The following is an 11,611-nucleotide window of genomic DNA, read 5'->3' as shown; positions in this document are numbered from 1 at the left end:
GGGCTGGGGATTCGAACCCGCCACCTTAGGTGTATGTGGCTGGCGCCTTAGCCGCTTGAGCCATAGGCGCCAAGCCTCTCTCAGCTTTTTACTTTAAAGCTGTTTCTCCCAACTCTGCATCCTTTCTACTACCTCTGTCCTATTCTCTTTCTGATCCCTTATCATTTGTCCTTTGAGACAGGAAAAGAGTAGAGTTCTCCAGTTTATGTGTTGTGTGTGTGTGAGAGAGAGAGGAGGTGAGGGTAAGTATAAATCAAAACACATGTGTCAACAGAGTTCTGTGGCGCTACAGAAATAATTAAGGAAGGAAAACAGCAACTAGTGTGTGCCACTGATGACGTGGGGAGCTTGATACTTCATGAAACTTAGTCCAAATTACACTAAGTACTTGTTAGAAATAAAAAATAATTGAACACTACAAAAAAGATAATTGCCCATTTCAACACAGATGTTCCCCTCCTAAGCAGTCCAGAATGTTATAGTCAATTACTGTCTTTTTGTCTAGGCAAGCTATGGGAAGGAAGGGGGAATGAAGATGACTCAGGACCAGGGCTAATGTTGAAAAAACGAGGGCAGGGGCTGCCTGAGCTTGCATACCTGGTCAGGTGAGTGCAGGATTCCAACCCAGCAATATGTGATACCAGACCTGGTTCTTTCTCCTACACCAGGTTCCTTTTAACGGAGCCATGTTCACCCCAGTGAAAGGCACCTGCTGGTATTCTTTCTTCAGCATTAGACTCTCCTGCTCCTTCCACAGTAACAACCAACCATCCGGGACACTGGTGGATGCATTTAGCCACCAAACATTAAGGGAACCCCTTCTAAGTATAGGTCAAGTGACCCAAAGGTATGCAAGACACAGTCCTTGCCCTCAAGAAGCTCTCAGTCTCTGGAAGTAGAGCACAGGATCACAACTGGGTGTGAAGAGGCCTTGGGCCGGGAAGAAGGAGTAATAAGCCCGGGGTGATGAGGCTTGAGCAGGATCCTGCCAGAGGCACCAGAGTTTAGTAAGTACACAAGACTGAGCAGCACGAACAGAGAAGAGCCACAGGGACACGGGGGACGCAGCAGCATCGGGAACCGAGGGAAGTAGTTCTTACTAACAGAAAGCAAATGTTATGGTACCCTGTACAGGAGAAGGTACTTTTTTGATCTAAGTATTTCAAAACTACTTACGCTACATAATCCTGTTCATCTTCTGCCTGAAAGTGATATGTCCTATTATCTAAAAAAAAAAAAAAAAAGTGAAACTTGAGAAATTAGGGCACCTTTAAGGTATAATGCAAATTTCTAAAGTTCCTAAGGGGGGGGGGGAACAGTAAAAATAGGATTTTAATTTTATTTAAGTTTTATACCATTGTGTTTTGGCAGCTACACAGTTCATTTTGTCTGTTTTTTTAAACATGCAATAGGAATACAATAAAAGAACCAAAACATATGCACGTATCTGGCACTTCTTTTGAAAAACCAGGAAGGAGGAGGAAGGTGCTGTCTGATCCAAGGCCATTTCCAGGACAAACTGGAGTGGCATTTCCAGGACAATTCAGTATTTCCTTTTTCATTTTCAATTTGATTGTTACTTTTTTTTTTTTTTTTAAATAAATCTTTTCAGAAATGATTCATTCACTGTTCTCCTGTTCACTCTGACACTTAACCCACAGGGCAGCTGCAGCAGTAGGCATGCTGTGCTTCAGATGTGAGGGCTACTCTCTAGCTGAGTAAAGGTTCAACCTCCACTACCCTGTAAGGGATGGGGTGGCCTAACTCAGATACTTCAGGCAGGTATATATGAGGGAAGCGTCTTCTTAAAATTCAAGATTTTCAGGCAGCTTCAACACAGTCAGGTCAAACTAAGGTTCACAGAGCACTTCCTGAGTGAATGCTCCAGGCTAGGTAATCACAGCCCTTCTCTCTCTGGGGAGAGAGATGATGTGTATGTCCCAGAACACACCATGGGTAGCAGTGCCTGACAGCCCTGGCTGAACCTCTGCTTTGTTGCTGTGTGACCTTGTGTAAGAACCTCTCAAGGCCTTAATTTTTCTTAAGTAAAATGGGAATGTGATAGGGCTTTTGTAAGGATTAGCTTTTGTATATGAAGCACTTAGCACATAATACATGCCCTACAACTGATGACTATTATTAATACCCTACAGGTTCTCAAATCTAGGGGTTCCTGGCATTTTGAAATCATATAATAACTCCAACTTTTCGTATTTTTTTCTCATTAATAACCCAAGAAATCTCTTGGTCATGAAAATTATGGAGAATCCAAACTTCATAAAGATGCTGCAGAGAATCCAGCTTAGACTGCACAAAGGACCCCAAAATTGACTCAATTGTTTAAGTCAGGACTGTTTTTGAGCTTCCTTTCGCATAACTGTTATCAAAAGGACTTCCAGGGGCAGGAAAGTATTTTTGGTGCTTCTCCACATCGATCATGCACTGTGACTGATGGCCTGCCTTGCTGGGTTGTGATACAGAAGGAAGAATACTAAGGTTAGTCCTGTAAGATTTCAGGATATTTATGAAAGTCATTTCCCTCCTACTGCCATCCCCTGAGGGTGTCCCCTCAGCTACAGTGTGGGTCAGGGAATGCACCCACAGGAACCTGCATAAGCACTGGGAACCAGCCCAGCGGAAGAACATCCCCCCCACTGGCTACAAGCTATCAGAATACAGGCTACACACTGGGGGTGGGGGTGGTGGGTGGGATCATTATGTTATCTTACCACAAGAGAAAAGCAATCTCTCAACCATAAAGAGAGTGATGGGATGCAGTGCCATCAATTCATGAAGGCTGAAGGCAGTTTTGCTTGGAAGCAAAAAAATGGTTTTCCCTTTAGGAATCTAATTTTATAATCTAATTCCCTTTAGGAATCTAATTCTGTCCCCTTAGGACAGAATTCTGGGCAAATAGCTATACACATACAGTGGCACACCTGCATTTCCACATGTACACCACTGGTTCTTAACAGGTGCACATTAGAGTCACCCAGGGGCTTTAACAGAAACCTGTATCTTGGGGCCTCATACCAAAGACTGTGATTCAGGAGATCTAAGAGACAAACGGTAACACACTTAGAAACTCTCCAAAGGGATAAAGATGTGTATTCAATTATCACTGTTCTAGCTCAATGTAAAAATCTAGATTTTATTCTGCTGCTGGTTGGTCAGATCTGACACTGTAATGCCATTCTAACTGCAGGTGGGCTAAGCACTAATTAAGAGATTCGAGGGGTCTTCCTAGAGCTATATATGCAGAATAACATTAAACTGTTCCAGTGTCAACTCTGAAGAGCCCTGCTTGGAAGGGCTGCTGCTTCAACATCCAGAAAATGGAAACATACAGTTGTCAGAAGCTATAATAATGGACTCAGGGAGAAAAAGGACTCACGTGATATCAGGTCAAAAGACTTTTTGTCCTCAGCATTTGGTTTCACCTGGCAAGTGAGGAGGTTCAACTTGGCTGGTTGCCTATTAGACTGGAATAAAGAGAAAATGGGAAGTTATATACAGCACTTTGTTCTTGCCTACAGGTCCAGTGCCCTGGAGGGCAGGCACGAGGCTCACAAGGCCTGCTCAGTGATCCAAGAATACAAGTTTAGTAGGGAAGAAAATAGACATCTGGACATTGCTCCAAGTCTACTAAAGGAAGACACCACATCTGTAAGGTTCCATCCTCAAATATAAGCTAATAAGCTTGGTAAAGTCTTATTTATCCCATTAGAATCTGAATCTCATTAACAAAAAAATATTTAGGTGCCTTACCAAATGTCTTTTAACTGTGCATAAATAATATCTCAGTGATTTATCAGAATGAAACAAAAAATAATCCACCTCACTTCCAATGCAGAGTGGGCATGGTCCACGGAACTTTCTGGAATCTAATCACATCTAAACTATATTTCTTTATTCATTTAAAATGACCCCAGTAATCAATTATTCCAAATCTCATGTCCCAGCTATCCATGAATACAAATTTTGATTGCAAAGCAAAATTTACATTCCCTTACTCACAAGTACCATTACCATTTGACTTGCAAGGCAATGCTTAATGAGCCCCAATATCTGGAGAGAGGGAAAATAATAAGGATTTCATATCACTTACCAGCAAATCTCTTGGTCTCTCATCTAAAATAGACCCTACAGTAGCTAGACAGTTGCTAACTTAGGGAGTCCTGCCACATAATCACTCTGGTCAAACTCTTTCCTACCCTCCTGTCTGGACTGTCCAAGGTCACATGCTGACCAATGTCTGGTGCTAGGATCCCTGCTTCCTGCAGAAGCTGATCAAAGAGTGAAATGTCCTAATGCCTGGGCTGGGCTTTGCTGAATTATGAAAAGTTTGTAGAAGTAAACAATGGAACTCTTTAGCTGCCTCCCTTAACAGTCATGATACTGACAATTCCCACAGAAAGAGCATTTCCACCTGGGGAATATAAATTTTTAGGGAAAAGAGATGCAGAGGGATTAGAGAGAAGTCACATCAGTGAACCAATCAAAGCCCCAAACAACAGAGCTGGGATATGATCAGGATAATTTCAAGGGCATGCTGTACCTCTCTGCCTACATAATGGGGAGTGGAAAACTAATTTCTGTTTACCTTCCTATGCTTCCCAGACCATTTTCAAGATCTTTCTCCCTCTGTAATTTCGATGAGAAAAGACACAAAACAATGCCTCTTGTTCTGTACCCTCCTGTTTCAAACAGTCTTGGGGGAGAAGTGAGAGATGCCAAGGGATTTTGTATTCACTGTAAGTACCTTTTCCTTTTTTTTTTTTTTTGAGATAGAGTCTTACTATGTTGCCCTTGGTAGAGTGCCATGGCGTCACAGCTCACAGCAACCTCAAATGCTTGGGCTCAAGCGATTCTCTTGCCTCAGCCTCCCAAGTAGCTGGGACTATAGGCGCCTGCCACAACGCCTGGTTATTTTCCTGTTGTAGTTGTCCCTGTTGTTTGGTAGGCCCAGGCTGTGTTCAAACATGCCAGCTCTGGTGTATGTGGCTGGCGCCCTAGCTGCTGAGCTACAGATGCTGAGCCTGTAAGTACTTTTGATTGAAAAATGAACTAGAGGCTCAGCGACTGTGGCTCAAGTGGCTAAGGCGCCAGCCACATACACCCAAGGTGGCAGGTTCGAATCCCCAGCCTGGGCCTGCCAAACAACAATGATGGCTGCAACCAAAAAATGGCCAGGCGTTGTGGCGGGCGCCTGTGGTCCCAGCTGCTTGGGAGGCTGAGGCAGGAGACTCGCTTGAGCCCAGGAGTTGGAGGTTGCTGTGAGCGTGATGCCATGGCATTCTACCCAGGGGGATAGCTTGAGGTTCCGTCTCAAAAAAAAAGAAAAATGGAACTAGAAGTACAGGAGAATCTTGCCTATGAGGAAATAGTGGTTCAGACAGGATTCCTGTTCTACAGAACTGATCATCCAACCCGCAAGGGGAGATAGGAACTCATCGGTCTAATTTCTCAGGCTAGACCTGGAGACTGGGTTGCTGAAAGGCTCAGACTCCAAAATCAGCATCTGTAGCTACAAATCTAGCCTAGTTCAGTATAAAAAAGGAATTGTTAGTACTACATCTCATCCTTTTGGATGTTGATGCAATTGCTGGATTTCATACATGAATGACTATGACATATGACCGCCTGAAAAGGTAGTATTATGTTCCAATTTGGAATCCACATTTAAAGAAGGATGTAGAAAACCTTATGAAGATCCAGAGATGATTAAAGGGTTAGAAAATGGAAACTTTGAAGATAAGTTAAAGGCAGCACTTAGTCCAGAGGCTACGGGGTAACTTAACAACCATCTTCAAGTACAGGAAGGTTGTTAAGGGGAAGATTGGGCAGCTGTTTTCCATATGTAGAGAAAAAGAAATGCACTTTAGTTGTAGAAGATGATTTGGGCCAGACATAAGAAAGAACTTCCCAAGCTTAAGTTGATTATGCATTATAAAAAGTTCCAGGTTTCTCAAGTAATAAAAGCTTTTTCTTTAAAAAATTTAAGAATTTTTAGACACTATTCATGTTTGAATGTGGGAGAAGGTTAACTTGATTTCTTAACCTTTCCAAATCTAGGTTTCTCTGGTGTTTCTGAACCTTCACCAACAGATATAACCAAGCAATAGATACAGAATCTTTAAAAGAGGGAAAGCCACTTAGCTCAGCATTAACTGTATTCCACCAAGTTCAACAGCACCACTCACCTCTCATGTCTCAGTGTGAACTATTTCAAAGCATTTTGTGGGAAAACTGATAAGGGTTTTTATATAGTTTAAGTCAGTCCATGTTTTTTGACCCACAACTTCAATGGTGATGCCATATGATGTTTATTCTCTTAGAAGTTTGTCACATCTACTGACTGACATTTGCCCTGTAACCACGTTTGACAGATGTATTGCCTATACTTAATGCTCTTCCCCAAACTGAGTTGCCAGGGAGGCATTTGACAAATGACCTGTCATCCTAAATGTGACTTTAAGAAGCAAAGAATACAATTTGTGACTGTAAAAGCAGCTGGCATATCTGGTGCTGAGCCTAGAAATATCAGAAAGGGAAGTGATTCAGTCATAGTCCAAGGACCAAGGCATCAGACACATGTAAATCACTATAGTAATAATACCCATTCCAGATGTCTGGATAATGTTCCAAGGTTTCAAAGCACTTTCTTGATATTTAATACTAATTTATAGGTATATTGGTTAAAGAAGGTATAATCTTTTCTGGGGTTTCAGCAGACTAAAATCAGAGTAAAACAAATGACTTGCCCTGGGCTACATCACAGTGGAATAGTTTAGGAAATGCTTTCACATTGTTAAGTACAGGAGAGAAGGAAAAAAAGGGGGAAAAATGCAGGAAGCATCTATGTATGGAGTCTTTGCTGTTGATGATTCCTCTCCTGCTCAGAATAAAAGCCCCCACCTGTATCAGGACCTCCAGGGACCCCCAGCCCCTCTGTCCTTGCTCCTGCTGCTGGGGAGGGGGCAGTGGTCCTGCCTGCTCCTGTTCACTCCCTCAGTTCCTTCAGGTCTCTCATTAATCGGCACCTCTTGGGAGAGGTGGCCAGTTCCAGCCTCGTACACCCTGCTGTATTCTCTTCCTGGCTCTTGGCACTCTTCGCTTCTTATTTTTGTCCCCATTAAGGGTACTCTTTTTGCACACTAAAATGTATCTGGCATATAGCAGGCACTCAATAAATACTTATCGAGTGTATAACTACATTCCAGGAACCTCACATGGACTATCTCATGTACTGCTAATGTGGAAAGTCTTTTTAGTTTCTTCCACTAAATGAAGGAACGGTAGCCCAGAGAGGTAAGGTAACATTCTCAAGATCTCCCAGTAAGGAAGGAGTTTGGGTGGATCAAAGCCCTCACTCCTGCATCCACTGTGGAGTACGACTTGGATGCACTTGGAGCACTATGACATACCTCAGGGAATAACAGCTGGGTGCCCCAGCACAAGAGATTATCTCCTCCTGAGAAGAGAAAGAGCTAGAAGTAAACGAAGCAAATGTTTCAAAGACTAACTTCTTGGGTTATTTGATTCTCCCAAGTACTTACTTCTTTTTTTTTTGAGACAGAGCCTCAAGCTGTCCCCCTGGGTAGAGTGCCGTGGCATAGCTCACAGCAACCTCCAACTCCTGGGCTCAAGTGAGTCTCCTGCCTCTGCCTCCCAAGTAGCTGGGACCACAGGCGCCCGCCACAACGCCCGGCTATTTTTTGGTTGCAGCCGTCATTGTTTGGCGGGTCTGGGCTGGGGATTCGAACCCGCCACCTTAGGTGTACGTGGCTGGCGCCTTAGCCGGTTGAGCTATAGGCGCCGAGCCCTTACTTCTTATAATTGATGAAAAAAGAAATTTTAAGACACTCATTTAAAATTTCTACTCACTCATTTGACACATACACTAGAACCATAGCTGACCACCTACTTAAGGTGACGTCATTTTCATAGACTGGACATGTACCACATGTACGTACCAGTACAGCAGGCCTAGTTCCTAGTTGATCATCTTTGTATGTTGACCAGTTTGTTATAATGGTCAAGTTACAGAGTTTTCACTGCTTCTTTATTTAAGCCTCTACCACATTCTAAGCACATCCAAAAAACATGAAGCCATGGGAAATAGACCTGATTGTGTGCCTAGAACATGCCTGGTGCCTGGGGGCCTAGGCTCAAGAGTATGCACCAAGGACTTGGGCAATACTCAGAGAGACAGCCGCCACCTTCAGTGAGGATTTGGAGGCGGGACTATGGACAAGGCAGAAGAGTGGGAAGAGCAAGGAGGAGCAGGTACAAAGGCCTGGGGCATGACAGGGGACAGCAAGAGCAGGCGTGTGGAGCAGAGGGGCAGGCAGGACAAGTGGTGTTAAGGAGTTCATGCACCCATCCCAGGAGCTCTAGCAGCTTACTGAAGGAAGTCAATCAGGCAGTAACCAGTGAGACTCGCACTGCTGGTAGAGGAGACCTGGCATGGCTGAGAGAATAAGGCAGATGAGCAATGACAAGAGCCTGGAATAAAGCTATGGCAGGGGCACTAGGGAACTCAAGATTCAGGTCACACGAAAGGTTTCTAATAGACCAGTGCACACACCACCCCAATACAGCATGAGTTACCCAGTGCAGGGAGGTGAGCGGTGAGTGGAGGGAAGGATACGATGTTCTGAAGGCTCTCTCAAGCAGAGTCTCTTTCAAGAGCTACAACATAGTTATGACGCCTTTCACAAATGAAGGTTTATGACAGTTCCTTAAACTCCCAAATTATCCCTTGATAGATTTTACTTTTTATTGATAATGCATATACACTGAAAAAAATTAGCAGCCAGAGACAGTGCAAAGCAGCCAAACATTACTTGTTAATACACCCAGCAGTAATCATTGCCACTACCTTTATTTGAACAAAACGTGAGATTTTTTTTAAAAAAAATGTGTTGTATACATTGTTTTGTAAACTGCTTTTTTCCAATTAATAATATACACAGATGTGTTCATTTTACACACAAGCGGGTACGCACATACTCAATAAGGGCAACAAATCTATTCAGGTTTTTGATTTCTGAAAATGTTTTAGCTGGGGACACTCTGAGTACATTCCATGAACAGAAGTGATGAAGTCATTATGCCTCTGACGTAATGGTCTGCCACCCAAACAGAAACTGACCATTCAGCTAGGAAAGTCACTAGAAATGAAAGGAGAAATGCATTCAGAAACAGACTGAGTCAATTCTGATTAATGTTTCTGCGTCTTCTGAATGAAAACAAACACCACGCATTTGTCCTTAGACAGCTTAGTGTGCACCATGGTGCAGTGTTTTTGCTAGAAGTGTGAAATTGTTAGTGCAGGCATATTTCTCAGCAGAAAACAGCTGCTACTGGAATTAGTATCCAGAAAGGAAATTATTTCCTTCCATTCTCCAACTGAATTGCTCTGTTTCACAAATAAGAAAAGAGCATCATTAATTACTTAGGAAATAAGCCCGACCCTGCCAGTCTGAGGCTGATGGGTAGAGAGGTAAAAATAAAATAATAAAGCTTTCTTCGCTTCCTATGTCAATGCTTGGAAACAGAGTTGCTCAAACCATTACGATCATTTCAAAGTTTTCATTCAATAGATATTTATTTATACACTTAGCATGCTCTAGAGCAGTGGTTCTCAACTTTCCTAATGCCGCGACCCTTTAATACAGCTCCTCATGTTGTGGTGACCCCCAACCATAAAATTATTTTTGTTGCTACTTCATAACTGTAATTTTGCTAGTTATGAGTAGTAATGTAAATATCTGATATGCAGGAGAACCCCCCCCAAAGGGGTCGCGACCCACAAGTTGAGAACCGCTGCTCTAGAGGAACATACACATTTGGCATGCAATCAATAACCACAATAAATTCAGGTATAAAATGACTGGCCAGCACTGCAGAGAGACCTTACTGCCAAAATTTTAGTGCATTAAAATGACTGGCTTTTGGAAATTATTTTGGTTTATTTGTGGCAAGATAGCAATTTTTTTTTTAACTTGAGCATCTGAAGTGCTAGGTACTTTCTATACATTCCATTATATAATTCTTGCCATAGCTCTATGAATTGGGTACTGTTACTACACCCATTTCATAAATGAGAAAACTAAGGGTCAGGAAGGTGAAGTAAACTAATCCATGTCTTACAGAAGGTAAAAGGCAAAGCTGAGATCTGAACAAATCTCCTTCCACTTAAGCTGTCTGACATCAAGGCAAGCACTTGGAACACTTGCCAAATTAAGTTTTGCCTTTTCTGATTCTTCCTGCTTTTTTACAGCTAGTTCCACCATTTTCCTGCCAGATCACTTAATATTTCTGCTGAGAAATCCCACCTATTCTCAACATGTTTGAAATTCCAAACTTACTATCCCTAAGGCCATAGCTAAAGCTCCCCCATCCTTTCAGTGACCCTTCAGACAGCTAAGGAGAGACGCTAACTCTCTAGCTGAAGTGATCCATTCTAGAGTGTGGGTTACTGTGGATTCCCTTAGCCCTTCCAAACATTTTACCTATGGGACTGATTTCCAGCTGGCAGAATATGTATAAGAAAGAAATATTTCAAAATAGAGCTTTTCAAGAAAATCTCATTTATTGCAGTAAGAAACGTGTTTTACTTCTAAGACTATGTTCCACTCTAGAATCAACATTAAACAACGCCATTATGTCAACAGAAAAGGTTATCAGGGCTCGTGGTAAGACGTGGAGCGAATGTCTCTGCTCCTGATGTGTATGCCAGATACATCCATTTAGGCACTCCCACACATACTTAGATGCCAGTATATGCAGTCTGGCCCAGTGAAGGAAGAATAACTCACTTTTTCCTATTTAACTACAGTAGCTACTTTAATCCATGCCTTGGTATCCAACAAGAATTCACAAAATGAAAACCTCCTGACTTAGAATATTTGTATGCAATGTTATTAATTTGACGATAAAGTACAAGAAATATGGTGTATATTTTAAAAAGGTATTCTCCCTGCATTTTATCAGCAATATGGACTTCGAATAGCTGAGACAAAAGTATAAGATGCTTATATTAGCCTCACACATAAAAGGGCAGCCCATTGAAACAAAGGCATCGTCATCTCAAAGAGTATATAGCATTTACTTGTGATAGGCTCCATGCTAAGCACTTTACATGTACAGGGTGTCCCAAAAGTGACCATACCTAAGAAAAATGGTACATTTACAAAATATGCACTACAAAATTTTATAAAAATATTTGAAAAATATTCTCTACATGGTGGCCACCTCTTTCTACACACAGAAGTCTCTCCCACTCATGACAAACACATTCCAAGATATCTGTCATTATAATTTTTCCTATGTATGGAGACTTTGGAACATCTTGTATTTACTCATTTAATCCTCACAACCACCCTGAAAGTAAGTACCACTATTACTACTTCTATTTGACAGATGAGGAAACCAAGTCACAAAAAAGGTTAAGTAACTTTGCCATGAGGTTATGGCTGATAACATCAGAACATTAGGTAAACATAAAATATTTTTTAGAAATACATCATTCTTTGTATTGGAGGGTTGGGTAGGAGGTAGTAGGACTGTTCAGACTGCAAGCTTTTTGTTTTGTACTTTCCAG

General features: G+C 42.1%; 1 protein-coding gene across 1 annotated transcript in view; it reads right to left on the bottom strand.

The window, feature by feature from the left end:
- The window catches only part of ASAP1 (ArfGAP with SH3 domain, ankyrin repeat and PH domain 1), a 345,855-nt gene that overhangs the window by 65,945 nt on the left and 268,299 nt on the right, over nt 1-11,611 (bottom strand). Inside the window, exons 13-14 of the mRNA XM_003782341.2 lie at nt 3,395-3,482; nt 1,177-1,225 (exon numbers count right to left, since the gene is read on the bottom strand). Of these exons, the coding sequence (XP_003782389.1) occupies nt 1,177-1,225; nt 3,395-3,482 (137 nt within the window). The remainder of the gene's footprint in view (nt 1-1,176; nt 1,226-3,394; nt 3,483-11,611) is intronic.

This window comes from Otolemur garnettii, unplaced genomic scaffold, assembly GCF_000181295.1.
Source record: "Otolemur garnettii isolate 467f Iridium unplaced genomic scaffold, OtoGar3 scaffold00004, whole genome shotgun sequence".
Taxonomy (NCBI): domain Eukaryota; kingdom Metazoa; phylum Chordata; class Mammalia; order Primates; family Galagidae; genus Otolemur; species Otolemur garnettii.
The sequence above is the reverse complement of the archived record's forward strand: the minus strand, read 5'-3'. Positions and strand labels throughout refer to the sequence as shown.